At 39.5% G+C, this 14,954-nt stretch overlaps 1 protein-coding gene and 1 long non-coding RNA gene across 21 annotated transcripts in view; one reads left to right on the forward strand and one right to left on the reverse strand.

Annotated features, from left to right (window-relative positions):
* The window catches only part of LOC127987708 (zinc finger protein 271), a 392,063-nt gene that overhangs the window by 310,944 nt on the left and 66,165 nt on the right, over positions 1-14,954 (forward strand). For 2 of the 19 annotated variants that reach the window (XM_052590076.1, XM_052590078.1), the window contains exon 2: positions 12,587-14,411. The exons of 13 other annotated variants lie outside the window; for them this stretch is intronic. In XM_052590076.1, the coding sequence (XP_052446036.1) occupies positions 12,587-14,400 (1,814 nt within the window). In that variant the 3' untranslated portion in view covers positions 14,401-14,411. Of the gene's footprint in view, positions 1-2,958; positions 3,183-4,799; positions 4,942-12,586; positions 14,412-14,954 lie in introns of those variants that run through there. 4 more of the 19 variants (XM_052590075.1, XM_052590071.1, XR_008161350.1 and 1 more) reach the window with 4 other exon arrangements.
* The window catches only part of LOC127987801 (uncharacterized), a 194,563-nt gene that overhangs the window by 115,144 nt on the left and 64,465 nt on the right, over positions 1-14,954 (reverse strand). The window lies entirely within an intron of this gene.

The following is a 14,954-nucleotide window of genomic DNA, read 5'->3' on the forward strand; positions in this document are numbered from 1 at the left end:
AGTTTCCTTAAACCCCACCTTTCGGTAACATACTGTGTTCTGATTGGTCAACTAACATAGTCAGGTTTGATTGGTTGTTCCGCACACACCTTCACGTTAAACAATGCGTTAGCATCTGTTTGGGGTGAATTATGTCTTATTCCTCTCACCGCGAAGCAAACAGTAAAATAAAAAACTTGAACAGTCTCGCTGCTTTTTCTTCTGTGTGGGTGTATTCAAGCCGCGCGCTTCAGTTTGAATCTGAATAGCGCGCTCAGCGCGGGGGCGTGGTCACATTAGATATAATGAAGGAAGACGTGAAAAACAGACATCGCGTTGTTTTCATATGGATTACTTTATCACAGAATATCTGTTAGCAGCACTTGTTTAGTTTTAAAGAAGACATGTCAAGCTTTCTTTAGTTACCTCTCTCATGTCTCTTGGTTGAGTATTCACAGAGTTACACTTCATTTTAATGACGTGTTTGTACATGACGATCAGAGCAGACAAAGGCAGCAGACAGCACACATACTGATAAGACGCTCGGGAGAAAACAAACACATAATTTCATAATCATACTTCGCGTTGTTATTCAGAGATGCTTGTTGGTCCAAATAAAGTTGGTAATGAACCGTCTTTTATGGCCAAACGCTTTGAAAATCCCGCCTTGAACTCACCGAGATTATAAAAGCAGTCATCAGTGAAATGTTGTGAACACAACAAAAGGGATTTGTTGTACTGCTCTCCTCGACATGATGCTCTCACACCAAACAGAGCGTCTGTGTGTGTGGGGGGGTGGGGCAGGTCAGAGTTTCGTTTATCTCAAGACGGTAGGCGAAGATTATTATGCAAAGTGTTCTAGTGACGTACATAGAGATGGGCAAAAGATTTGAAATCTATAACGACTCGTTTCAGCGATTCAGAGTTGACTCCTTACTTTAGAAGCCAATAACTTTATAAATCGTGTACTTTTTGGTTTAATTATTTGCACATTGTTTACACTGATGGACAGCTACATCAAACACTGTAATACAGGTAATTTTTGATTTCCCATCTTAGTGGCTCTTTAAGTACAAAATTGTAACCCTGTGATTAATGCTATATGGAAAATGTATTGTGTAATTTCACTAACATTAAGAAACCTGCTTACTTGCATGAAATGTATGTAGTGACTGATTTAGAGTAGAAAAACGTATGTATTAGAAATAGTTTTTATGATAAATGGACAATATAGTAGTTAAGGTGTATTTCACAGACGGTTTAGAGGAAAAAGAAGAGGAAAAGGACTAAAGCAATGCGAAGTAAACAACTGAAAGCCTTGGCAGAGGAGTTGGCAGCACTCCAGGTTATGACATCAGAAGAACCAGCGTTCGACATCTGTGTATAAAAGACTGAGAGAGAGACTCGACGGAGGGATACTGAACAAGCACAGTATCCCTCGACGCCTGATACCAGCTGATTATACCTTGATTTTGTAACTTTTCTATTGTACGTTGATATAACTTTTGTTAACTTTAATAAAACTTGGATTTTATTATTGACAAGTTATGGTCTGCAAGAGTAGTAATTTAAGAGCCGTAAGCAAGAACTGAACACAGGGAAGTCTACTGAGCAAGTTGTATTTTTGAAATGCTTATAGTTTTGTCCAGGGTCGACTTTCCTTACCTACCTGAGAATAATAAAGAAACAGGTAAAAGGTGTATAGATAAAGGAGACACCATAAAACACCTTCATTATGTATCTTTTGCTTATTTTGTATTGTAAATAAACTACATATAATTAAATCCCCATTATTTGAATCTTTTCACATTCTTGTGAACACACACTGATGGCCCATTATGGGAGCTCCTTTGTCTCTCAGGTGTGAATCACAAAATATTCATGGCCATTGTCCCTCCTTTGCATACAGCCTTTCTAACACAAATAATTTGTTACCAAAGTTAAATCAATGTACAGTTTTCTGTGAGTGAGTGAACAGGTTGATTTTCACATCATTTTGTAGAACTTCCAGTTATCAAAAGTCTTGTGAACAATTGTTCTGTTTTGTGTTGTATGGCCTTATTTCAATGACACTAACCATGCATAAACCCCTTTTTTTTTCAAAAGCATAAAATTGAAATACAGTGAATATATTTTAAGCACCAAGCTGTTAATATCACCAATGTCAAGCCATGTCTAAACTTATCCAGTCCTCAGAAGGTTAAAGTGTCTTATACTTTCTGATAATTAGCTAGCAGCTCAAATTACTAATAGTTTAAGTTTCATAAATTGTTGTGTGCTGGGTTTTTTGCGGGTTAAAGAATTAGTTGTGTGTTAATAATAGTTATAAAACTTCTGTAACCATTAGTCAGAAATGTATGCATTTAACAATTCACAATGTTGTCTACATTCTGTAGCCAGTTGTGTGCAGTTATGACATTTATTTTAAATTTCACACCATGACAATTGGTCCAAGAAAATATATATATATATATAATTTAGAATTACAGCATCAATTTTAAGTCAATTTTACTTTAAAAACACTTTCTCATAAATTAGGATATAAAGAGTGATCTCAGCAGAGAGATGGTGAGTCTGCGATTTTAAATGCATGGATTGGGTGAATTAACACATATGTGAGTGCAGTGTTACTGAATGTTTTAAATTGATGTGCAGTGATCTTTGTGTCTTTGCTGTTATATAATGATTTACAAAAAGATTGCACTTAGGCGATGGTTTCTTCAAAGATTGAAGTTGGAGGTGAAGTTGTATATTAGTGAAAAACATAAACTCAGTGACTGATTTATTGTTGATTTTCCAGATCCGCTTCAACCACACACAAACATCCAGTAAAGCCCCTCCAGCAACCATCACACCTTCAAAGAAGCTCCTCCCATGACAATCACACCTTCAGTGAAGCTCCTCCCACAACAACCACGCCTTCAGTAAAGCTCCTCCCACAACAATCACACCTTCAGTGAAGCTCCTCCCAAAACAATCACACCTTCAGTGAAGCTCCTCCCAAAACAATCACACCTTCAGTGAAGCTCCTCCCCCTGCAGTTCATCAATAAATTCTGGAATATTCCCATCAGTCTACAAGTGAAGAGGAGCATCAAAGCATCAGGAAGAAGTGAAGTCTGCAGAGACAGAGTTTATTGAAGAACAGAGAGAACATGAGAGATTCAGAACCCTGCAGAATGAACCACACTGAAGAACAAACAGGTTGGTGTTTATTCTTGATTCTTCAGTGATTATGAACATTAAGGTTATAAAGCAGATTTAGATTTGTTGCAGCAGGAACATTTGTAAAAGCTCTGAAATAATTTAGCTGATGACAAATGCACTTTTTATAAACTGGGTAAATTTTTTTTTGGTGGGGGGGAGTCAGGGCCTAATGGTTAGAAAGTTTGGGTGTGTGTTCGCTGCTGCAGGGCTTGAAAACAAAAAGAAAATTATATCGGGTTACTCCGAGCAGAATCGATATTTTAACGCTTTTGTTCCTCTGAATTATTACCGTTCCGAGACCGTTTCGGGTAGGAAAAATATCGGTTAATAACGTTATTTTTGTTAAAACAATATTATGCGTCTATAATTTGCCTAATAATAATGTAACTCGTGTCGTTTCTTACCGTGCGCTAGCTCGTTGGCTTTGTTGTTAGGAGGACACCGACAGGGAGCTCGGCGGATCATAACACTTGATTTATTAAACATGAAAAGGAGAACATTAGGAATTAGCCACATCTGATTACACCGTGTGCTTCATCTCTATCTCTCTCTCTCTCTCTCTCTCTCTCCACCTCTCATAACTGCACGCACACTATTCTCTAATCGCGGGTCTCTGTTCTCGCGATATTGCCTTTATATCTTATTTAAAGTTATAGAACATAAATTTTAACCTTAAATTTCACTCCCTACAACAGTGGTCTCCAACATGGCACCTGGTAGCCCGCATGGTGTCGCCTGCCGAGCACATTCTATAAATAGCCTGAATTGTAATCTTTCATTTTTTTATGATAATGGCATAAAATGAAAAAATAACTATTGGTGACATTTCATATACCATTAAAACATAATAAAATAATTTAAAATATTTAGAATCTGCACGTCTCTCTCTCTCTCGCTCGTTCGCTCTTCGTCTCGCGCGCGCGCACCTCTCTGTCTCTGTCCAGTGTTGCCAGACGTACGATAATTATCGTATTTGTACAATAATTTTTACCTATGTACAATGTACGATCAATAACGAAAAAAATCCTGTAATGTACGATAATTTCAGAATTTTATGAAAATTTAAATGTTGCAGTCACAGGACTTGTTTACTCATACATGAAATCGGCTAATTACAGACACTCTGAATGTGTTCGTGTGCACCTGAGGGTCTGTTAAGAATACAGGAGAGCAGGGCCGTGCACAGGGGGGTGGCCCGGTGGCCAGAGCCACTGCCCCTCTGCCCTCATCGACTGAGGTGCCCCTTTTCCCCACCGCTCCGCTCAAAGCATTCCGTTGATTCCGCGAATCCGCTCCAGGTTTTCCCGCTCGCTCCGCACTCCGCAGCATCACTCACAGTATGTGTCTGCGGCGCTTGTGAACACGACAGTTCACGAAAGCTGTTGCATTAACAGGTAGGCTATGGAAGACAGTGGTTGAATCTGCGAAATTAGTCATTTGTTTTTTTTGTATTTATGTCGGTAATGTTTTGTGCTCTTGGTCTTCTACTAGTGCTAACAACTTGTACAACATATCCACGTTCTAAGAAGCTGCTTGTCTAATCAAATTATAATTGTACTCTCGATCAGATCTAATACAAATAACTACATTTTCTGTTGTTGGCACACTTTGTAGACAAGACAACTTATAAAAAACAACAAAAAAACAATGCCTTCACAAAAAAGAAGACAGAGACAGAGAGAGAAAGAGAGAAGGGAGGCTGCTAAAGGCAGTTCAACATTGCAAACATGGATTCAAAGCTCCAGCAAGCCAGCAGGTAAATCATCATATAGAACAGTTAGCAGACAGTTTGTCTGTTTAATTATTGTAAGTATATCTCCCATTATAATCACTTGTCTTAGTTGAGACTAACACATCATAGGCTCTAAATGAGTTGTATATATAGATTTAGGCTGTATGCTAATATGAAATTAAATGTCCAAATCAGACACTTACAGGTAAGTGTTGTTAAACTGGCTGACAATAAAGGATTCTGAATATGCTAGAGTTTTATAACAAGAAAGATAGACATTAAATTATTTGAATGGAAAAGTAATTATTTTACAAGAACATACATTTAATTAGCACTAAAGCCTAACAATTGTATTTAAAATATGATTGTAACAGGTTTGTTATTCATTCTCTATATTAAGATGAAAATGCCTCAGAATCAATTCAACAGAGTAAAAGTGAAGGTCTTGGAACTGAGCCAGAGACAGAAAAAGTTCAGAATGAGAAAGAAAGGCAATACAATGAGACAGAGAGGGAAGAGACAGATGCAGAACAGGAAGAAATGGAGAGTGAGGCAGCCACAGCCATGTATACAAGGGAGAAAAAGCCAGAAGACTGAGTTTTTGCTTCAGTTACAAAATCCATCAGATCCTGCTCATGTAAAGAAATATAATGTAACATACAATGTGGCCTTCACAAAATTTTCAAATTCAGTAGGACCATGTCGTCCAATTTTGCTGTTCCCAAAAAATGATCAAGGACGTTCGTTTCAGAGACAGTGGTATGAAGAACACCCCTGGTTAGAGTATTCTCCTGAGAATGATGCTATGTACTGTTTCAGCTGTAGGCTTTTCATGAATGATGAAAAATATAAGAGCAGGACAGGTTGGAAGTCAGTGGGGTTAAGTCTGTGGAAGCAAGCCAAAGGAAAAATGAAGGAGCATAGCAGGACAGAGTCAAACATGCTAGGCATGATTCGATGGAATGCATTTAAAAGAAAAGCATTGGATACAGCATTGGAAAAGGCCGACGTTGAGATGCAAGCAGCCAAAGAAAGAGAAAAGCAAAAAAATAGGGAGATTATCTACCGACTGATTGATATTATATTGTACTTAGCGAAACAAGGCATGCCATTCAGAGGTGACAATGAAAGCCTCTCAAGTTCAAACAAAGGAAATTTCTTAGAACTTGTAGAGTTGGTTGGCCAATATGACAGTGTCCTTAAGCTTCATCTTGACAACATTAAAGAAAAACAAGCATCATGTCAAAAACCTCAGGTGTCTCTCCTCTCAAACAATGTACGATCAATAATGAAAAAAATCCTGGAATGTACGAAAATTTCAGAATTTTATGAAAATTTAAATGTTGCAGTCACAGGACTTGTTTACTCATACACGAAATCGGCTCATTACAGACACTCTGAATGTGTTCGTCTGCACCTGAGGGTCTGTTAAGAATACAGTAGAGCAGGGCCGTGCACAGGGGGGTGGCCCGGTGGCCAGAGCCACTGCCCCTCTGCCCTCATCGACTGAGGTGCCCCTTTTCCCCACCGCTCAAAGCATTCCGTTGATTCCGCGAATCCGCTCCAGGTTTTCCCGCTCGCTCCGCACTCCGCAGCATCACTCACAGTATGGGCCCTATTTTAACGATCTGAAACGCAAGTGTCAAAGCGCGAAGCGCAAGTAACTTTGTGGGCGGGTCTCGGCGCTGTTGCTATTTTCCCGGCGGGATAAATGGCTCTTGCGCCCGGCGCAAATCTAAAATGGGTTGGTCTGAAGTAGCTTCATTATTCATAGGTGTGGTTTGGGCGTAACGTGAAATAAACCAATCAGAGCATCATCCAACATTCCCTTTAAAAGCAGGCGCGCAAGTTCCATTATGGATTGCTATTATTATGGCGTATTTACCAGGCGCACGACAGGAGCGGTTCACAGCCGAGGAGACTGATGTTCTTGTAAGAGCAGTGAAAGACAGAGAAGTTGTGTTGTATGGGGATGGGAGAATAATTAGCCTGAATAATTTGTAAGATAGATTTATGCCTATTTTTTTCACATCTTCGTGGCACACCACAATGATTTCCGTCATCTCATTTGTTAATATTTTTTAGTGTAACAATTTATGATTTGCAAAAATAACTGTTGCATCTGTGTAGATTACATGAGCAAAGTGTATGCGCGTTGTGCACGCTATACATTATGGTCAAGCATGCGCCCTTAAAATAGCATAGCCTAATGAACAACGCGCCACTGACTTTAGACTAGGTTTTTTCTGGTCAGTGGCGCAATTGTTTAATGGAACAGCAAAATAGCACCAGGGATTGTTTGCGCCGGAACACGCCTCCTTTTTTGCGCTGAACCGCCCAGGGAGTGCAAGTTCATTCACTAGTTTAGCGACGTGCTTCTGTGGAGGGAAAAGCGCGCTTTGCGCGGGTGCAAAACAGGAATGACACATGCGTCGGTGTACAAAGTCAATTGCGCTGGGTGCAAGATAGGGCCCTATGTGTCTGCGGCGCTTGTGAACACGACAGTTCATGAAAGCTGTTGCATTAACAGGTATGCTATGCAAGACAGTGGTTGAATCTGCGAAATTAGTCTTTTTTTTTTTTTTTTTTTTATTTATGTCGGTAATGTTTTGTGCTCTTGGTCTTCTACTAGTGCTAACAACTTGTACAACATATCCACGTTCTAAGAAGTTCTAATTTCTTAGAACTTGTAGAGTTGGTTGGCCAATATGACAGTGTCCTTAAGCTTCATCTTGACAACATTAAAGAAAAACAAGCATCATGTCAAAACCTCAGGTGTCTCTCCTCTCAAACCGAATACAAAATGACCTAATTAGAGCAATGGCTATTTATGTGAAACAGGAAATACTGAAAGAAGTAAGGGAAGCGTCAATATTTTCAATTTTACTTGATGAGACTACTGATGTATCACACATCGAACAGGTGTGCTTTGTGGTGCGTTATGTACATGACATGACCATAAAGGAGCGCTTCATTCAGCTCTGTGATGTTCAGTCAACAACAGGAGAACAGCTTGAAAACCTAGTAATGAACTTGCTAAAGGAGAACCAGAGTGGAGAGTGCAAAGTCAAGCATTCACTTTGTCAGTTTTTTTACAGTAGTTGAAAAACTTTACACCTTCATTGCCAACTCCACAAAACGACATGCAGCTTTTGTTCAAACACAGCAAGCCATGAATCCTGGCCAGCGTCCCCTTGAGCTACAGAAGCTCTCAGACACCCGATGGACCTGCAGGGAAACAGCCCTCAGGACTCTCAGAAAATGCCTCCCTGCAGTTGTGCAATTCCTGGAAGATCTGACCAAGTCTGAGCCACCTGATCTGGCAGCAGGGGACGCACACAAGCAAGCAAGGCGGCGGAAAGTACCAACAAAGTTTAAGTACTGCTCCACATCAGCAACAGAGGACCACCAGCCACAGACTTTAGAGGAGTACTACAGTGGAAGGACGTACTTCACTTTTTTGGATTCCCTGATTCAGGAACTCCACAGGCGATTTCAAGGGAAGGGGAACACTGACAAAATTGTGATGTCACTGCATTGTTTGATTGAGCCATCAAAGTGGAAAGACACTGCAGATGCTGAAGCACTTAAAGCTGCCCATACTCTCTGTGAGTTTTACGGATTTCAAGAGGAGGAGGAACAGCTGCGAACTGAGCTTGGAGTTTTCCACTCTTCATTCACATGCTCACAAATGAGTGCCCGTGCAATTTTGGAAACATTTAAGGATTTTGATGCTCATGTTGTGTTTCCAACACTTTTTAAGCTGCTGAAAATCTTTGGAACACTACCTGTCTCAACAGCCACTGTTAAACGCTCATTCTCGAAGTTGAAGCTGGTGAAAACGAAACTTCGTAATGCGTGTGGACAAGAACGACTCTCTGATCTTCTGCTTCTGGCCATTGAAAAAGACATCCCAATCATAAAAGATGAGGTTATTAAGATCTTTCAGGACATGGTACCAAATAGAAAGGTTTTGCCGTAAAAGGAAAAGACAGACTGGACCTTTAGAATGAACAGCTACACAATGTGTAATAATAAAGTGCAATTGTACACTATAATAACAGTATTTCATTAATAAACAAATAACTTCAACACTGGACACAAGCCAAGCACTGTCACAACACTGTCAAAAACACAAAATATCTCTTTGAAACCAATTTCGTTTTGTATAAATTTTATCTTAATTTTAATCCATGTTTCATTATTTTGTATAATCACAACCGAAACTCAGCGTATAGGTAGCCTAGGCTACTTGCCTCACAGACCTAAATGTCATATGACATAATATTTTTTTTACAGCGTTTAGGTGCCGTTTATATGAACGCGTCACCAGTGTTGGGCAAGCTACTTGGAAAATGTACTAGTGAGCTAAGCTACCAGTTACTCTACAGTAAATGAAGCTTCACTACACTGAAGCTACCCCCCTGGGAAATGTAGCAAGCTAAGCTACATCAACAGTAGCTTGCTACATCTAAGCTACTTTTAAAATAAAAATTTTATGTTGAACACGTTTTATTACAAGTCAATGCTATCGCAGTGCTCATAACTGTCAGTCAAACAGATAGGCAGGTGTAATTGTTTAGTTTTAATAGTTTTTTGTGTTCCTTATCAATTTGGCAACAAAAACAATCAAAATACATGTAATTAACAATGTGGGCACAAGTAAGTGTATGCACCTGTTGCATGGACATGCTTAATATACTGTAGGCCTTTGCAGAACAAAATGCAAGACCTCCAAACAGTACAAAAAAAAAATGGCCAGGCTGGACCCTGATAATTTTTACAAGCAGCATCTGAAAACATATTTTCTCTCTGTTATCTCGGTCAGTGTCATGTACTTGTCGAGGTACAGCCACGGCGACTCACTCCTCGGGATTAACTGTTCTCCGACCTCATCCTATGCCATCATTTCATCAAATAATTTTTTGCGAGACTGGCCAAGGAGTGGTACCATCCGGAGCAGAAGGTGGCGGTAATGCATCATAGAGATGGTTGGTTGCTATCCACCGTAAACACGAACAAGATGAAGTAGCGCCGTCGCATCACTACTGATCCAGGATCAGCGATTTTAGCAGTTGTATTTCCCGATTTGAGTTTGCGCTTTAGAAATGCTTGCGAAAATGTAGCTTGTGTGGAAGCTACCGCACTACTTGGTAAAAAAAAAAAAAAACTTCGCTACTGAAAAGCTATTTGATTCAGAAAGCAGCGAAGCTACGACCAAGCAACTGAGAAATGTAGTTAAACTAGTAGCTTCGCTGCTTGTAGCGACGCTACTGCCCAACACTGCGCATCACCACTGCATGAGAGAGAGAGAGAGAGAGAGAGAGAGAGACAGACACACACACATATGCAAGGTCTCTTCCTATCTGCCGTGCGCTTGCTACACGGTTTGCTTGCGTACTTTTGCTCGCTCACTCGCTCTAGATTCGCAGGAGATTTGAACTAATTTCCAGGCATTATAACATTACACAAGGCAATTGTAATTTTTTTTATTACTATTTTGGTATGATGAACATTCACCCGCCAGTGTGGCAGATAGCCTTTTGAGATTTACTCGCCAAACAGAAAATCTAACTTGCGTACTTGGCGCTTGGCGGGTGTTAAATTCGGACCCTGGCTGCGGGCCAATAAAAACTGGACTGTAGTTTGGACACTCATGATATAGACCCAGTTAGATGGGGCTTCGAAAATTTACTACCTCGTCAGATGACGTTTACTACTTTTTAGCGGCTCAGATGTGGAGTTAACTGCACCACGCAGAAACAGCTAAATTCCTTCTTCACCGGACACGACAAAGCAAGTGTTAAAAATCATTTTAATATGTTTAAATATGCACTGCGACGCAGACAGTCACTGGGATAGTATTTGGTCTCACTGCTTCCGTCCAACAATACGCCTTGTTATCTTGGTAATTTGCAGGTAGTGTCAAAATGTTGTTGGTTTAGAATAGATAACTATTTTGACTCGTGTACGAAAATTTTCTTCCAAATACGATAATTTTGAACTTCTGGTACGATACTTGGACATTTCCAATCTGGCAACACTGTCTCCGTCTTTCTCTCTCTGCGTCTCGTGCGCGCACCTCTCTTGTTCTCTCGACGTCTCGCGCGGCAGAGGAGCAGCATTTAATTTAGTTAAACACAGATATTATGTTGCTTTTCTAATTTTACATGCAAGTATAGCCGAAATCATTCAGTCACTATTTCATATTTATGCCGTTGTTCTTTCTGCCTTTCCCCCCGTGATTTTGTCTAGGGTATATCGCGAATATAAGACGATCCCCACCCCCTTCAGCCTATTTTTAGGACAAAAGAAACGTATAAATTCAATTGTCATAATATTTAACAATATTACTGTTTGTTGTTGTATTTTTCAAAACTTGAAACTTTGTGTGTGTGTGCGTGCGTGCATGTGCCTATAACAAACAAGTAGCCCTCAAGACTATTTTATCCCTTCAGGGAGCCCTCACTCACAAAAAGATGAGTGCATCTCTCATCTGGGACGGATCCAAATGTTTCCATGTTCCAGACGTATCTGGATCCTAAAATATTGTTTATTATATAGGCTAGTGTTTGTACTTTTATCTACATAAAACATCATCCTTCAAATCAGCTTTATCAGCACATTGAGGCGCGTCACTCTGTCATGTTGTTCAACGGAGTAGTCTAACTTCTTATTTATTTCTTAAACTCTATTAAAGCCTGTACATTAACAAAATAAAATAAAGCAAAATGATGTTGTGTCAGCGCGATGGTCATACCAAAGCTAATTGGTTATATAGAAGCAAGACATTATTCAAAGCTGTCAGCTTTTGCAAAATAATTAAAACTGTAAAGCTTTTGCAAAATAAAGTCAACTTCTCTCTGCAGTTTCGTTTTCCTTTTCCGAAAACTTTGGAACGTGTCACAATGAATCGTAATTTAGCACACTCTCTCTTTCGTTTCGTTAATCCTTCAATAGGATTTAAGTGAAATATATTTAGTGTATATGCCTATATTCCTTTTTGTGTAAGCCTATAGGGGTTAGTTTTTCAGTTTTCTCCATTCACAGAAGTGCTGCAGGTGTGTGATCTGTTGAATTCATCTCACACGATCACGACTCGCCTATGATGAGTTCACAGCTGAGCGGACATTTCAATTGCTGGCTTCAGCGTCACATTTGCATATGCCGTACTACTGGAATTCGTGATTCATTGACAGCAAATTTCAAATATTAAATGGAACGATGAAATAACACTATTATCCCGTTAATGTCCATTTTGAATATTCAATTCTGTTCGGAACTCTAAAATTTTATTTTGTTTCTGTTCCTGTCCAAATCTCGTATGTTTCTGGTTTTCGTTCCTTGAACCGGTTCAGAGCCCCGCACTGCTGTGTGTGTTCACTTTGGATGGGTTAAAGCAGAGCAGTATAGGTCACCACACTTGGCTGTATGTCATGTCACTTTTTATTGATTTTATTTTTAACAAAAGTCATGTTAGATAATTGTGTAGTTAATCAAGAATATTTACTGTCACGTGCCTCTATTGTTTAAAAATGTTCAATAATTATTAAGTTATAGTTACAAGAATAGATATAATAATAAAACAGCAGGGTTCACTTTCATGGCTTTTATTTCTTTCTTTTACATTTCACAGTAAAAAAAATGTTTTTATATGCTTCATTTTCAGAGTTGGTCGAAGAAAACGAGGAGGATGAAGAACGATCTCAAACCAAACAGAAAGATTTAAAGAAGAGAAGAGACAAGAAATCTTTCACCTGCACTCAGTGTGGAAGGAGTTTGACAAACAAACAGAGTCTTGAGGTTCACATGAGGATCCACACTGGACAGAAACAGTTCCCTTGTGATCAGTGCGGGAAGTGTTTCACAAAATCATCAACCCTAAAGGATCACATGAAAATTCACACTGGAGAGAAACCTTTTGAATGTGATCAGTGTGGAAAAACATTTTTGTGGGCCTCATCACTGAAGGGTCACCTGAAAGTTCATTCAAAGGAGAAACCACATTCATGTGCTTTATGTGGAAAGAGTTTTTCACAACTGCAGCATTTAAAAGTTCATCAGAAGAGACACACTGGTGTGAGAGGATATATGTGCTTTGAGTGTGAGAAGACTTTTATTACGGATACAGAACTGAAGCAGCACCAGAGGATCCACACTGGAGAGAAACCTTACAAGTGTTCACACTGTGACAAGAGATTCGGTCAGTTAGCAACTCAGAGAAAACATGAGATGATCCACACTGGAGAGAAAACTTTCGAGTGTTCACAATGTGACAAGAGATTCAGTCGGTTAGGATATCTGGAAACACATGAGAGGATCCACACTGGAGAGAAACCTTACAAGTGTTCACACTGCGACAAGAGATTTAGTCATTCAGGATCTCTGCTTGCACATGAGATGATTCACACTGGAGAGAAACCTTACAAGTGTTCACACTGTGACAAGAGATTCGGTCAGACAGGACCCCTGACAAAACATGAGAGGATTCATACTGGAGAGAAACCTTACAAGTGTTCACACTGTGACAAGAGATTCGGTCGGACAGGATCCCTGACAAAACATGAGAGGATCCACACTGAAGAGAAACCTTACAAGTGTTCACACTGTGACGAGAGATTCGGTCGGACAGGATCCCTGACAAAACATGAGAGGATCCATACTGGAGAGAAACCTTACACATGTGATCAGTGTGGAAAGAGTTTGACAAACAAATATAGTCTTGAGATTCACATGAACATCCACTCTGGAGAGAAACCTTTCCCTTGTGATCAGTGCGAGAAGAGTTTCACACAATCATCAACCCTAAAGGATCACATGAAAATTCACACTGGAGAGAAACCTTATGAATGTAATCAGTGTGGAAAAACATTTTTGTGGGCCTCATCACTGAAGAGTCACCTGAAAGTTCATTCAAAGGAGAAACCACATTCATGTGCTTTATGTGGAAAGAGTTTTTCACAACTGCAGCATTTAAAAGTTCATCAGAAGAGACACACTGGTGTGAGAGAATATATGTGTTTTGAGTGTGAGAAGACTTTTATTACGGATACAGAACTGAAGCAGCACCAGAGGATCCACACTGGAGATAAACCTTACAAGTGTTCACACTGTGACAAGAGATTCAGTCAGTTAGGATCCCTGAAAATACATGAGAGGATCCACACTGGAGAGAAACCTTACAAGTGTTCACACTGTGACAAGAGATTCAGTCACTTAGGATCCCTGAAAATACATGAGAGGATTCACACTGGAGAGAAACCTTACAAGTGTTCACAGTGCGAAAAGAGATTTAGTCGATCAGGATCCCTGAAAACACATGAGAGGATCCACACTGGAGAGAAACCTTACAAGTGTTCACAGTGCGAAAAGAGATTTAGTCAATCAGGATCCCTGAAAACACATGAGAGGATCCACACTGGAGATAGATCATCTTCAGATCCAGCACTTTCAGCTCTGATGACTCATCCTCACCAAACATAACAAAATAAAGCGTCAAGCAATAAAATCTCTTCTGTATAAATCTGTCCTAACAAAGAAACATCATCTTAAGTCCACATGAATAAAGTTCATCTGCAAGACCAGCAGTTTCAACTGTTTTAACATGTTTGTGGGATTCACACCTGAAAGTTCATACGAAGGAAAAGACACATTCATGCTCTTTGTGTGGAAGGAGTTTTTCACAACTGCAGAGTTTAATAGTAAATGTTTTTTTTTTTTTAAACATGTTTAAGATATTCTCATTCTGGAAGTAAGATTTATGAATTGACATTTATTTTCTGATCCCATTTTTATTGTTTTTAAATCCATTTTTTATTCTTCCATTTATAATGCCTTATAGTGCCATACGTTGTAGATAATTTTACTTTGTTGACCGTTTCCCGTCAAGAAGACGGCTGAATGCGCCTCTTTAAATGTTTTAGTGGTGCTCGTTGTTGTATTTTAAAAGGCAACTGCAATGTTTTCAAATGACACTATAGTAGTGGTGCAATGAATCATCATTGATCCGTGATCCGTTCGGATCAATATCTTCGGTT

The sequence above is a fragment of the Carassius gibelio genome, chromosome B22 (assembly GCF_023724105.1).
Source record: "Carassius gibelio isolate Cgi1373 ecotype wild population from Czech Republic chromosome B22, carGib1.2-hapl.c, whole genome shotgun sequence".
NCBI classification, from domain to species: domain Eukaryota; kingdom Metazoa; phylum Chordata; class Actinopteri; order Cypriniformes; family Cyprinidae; genus Carassius; species Carassius gibelio.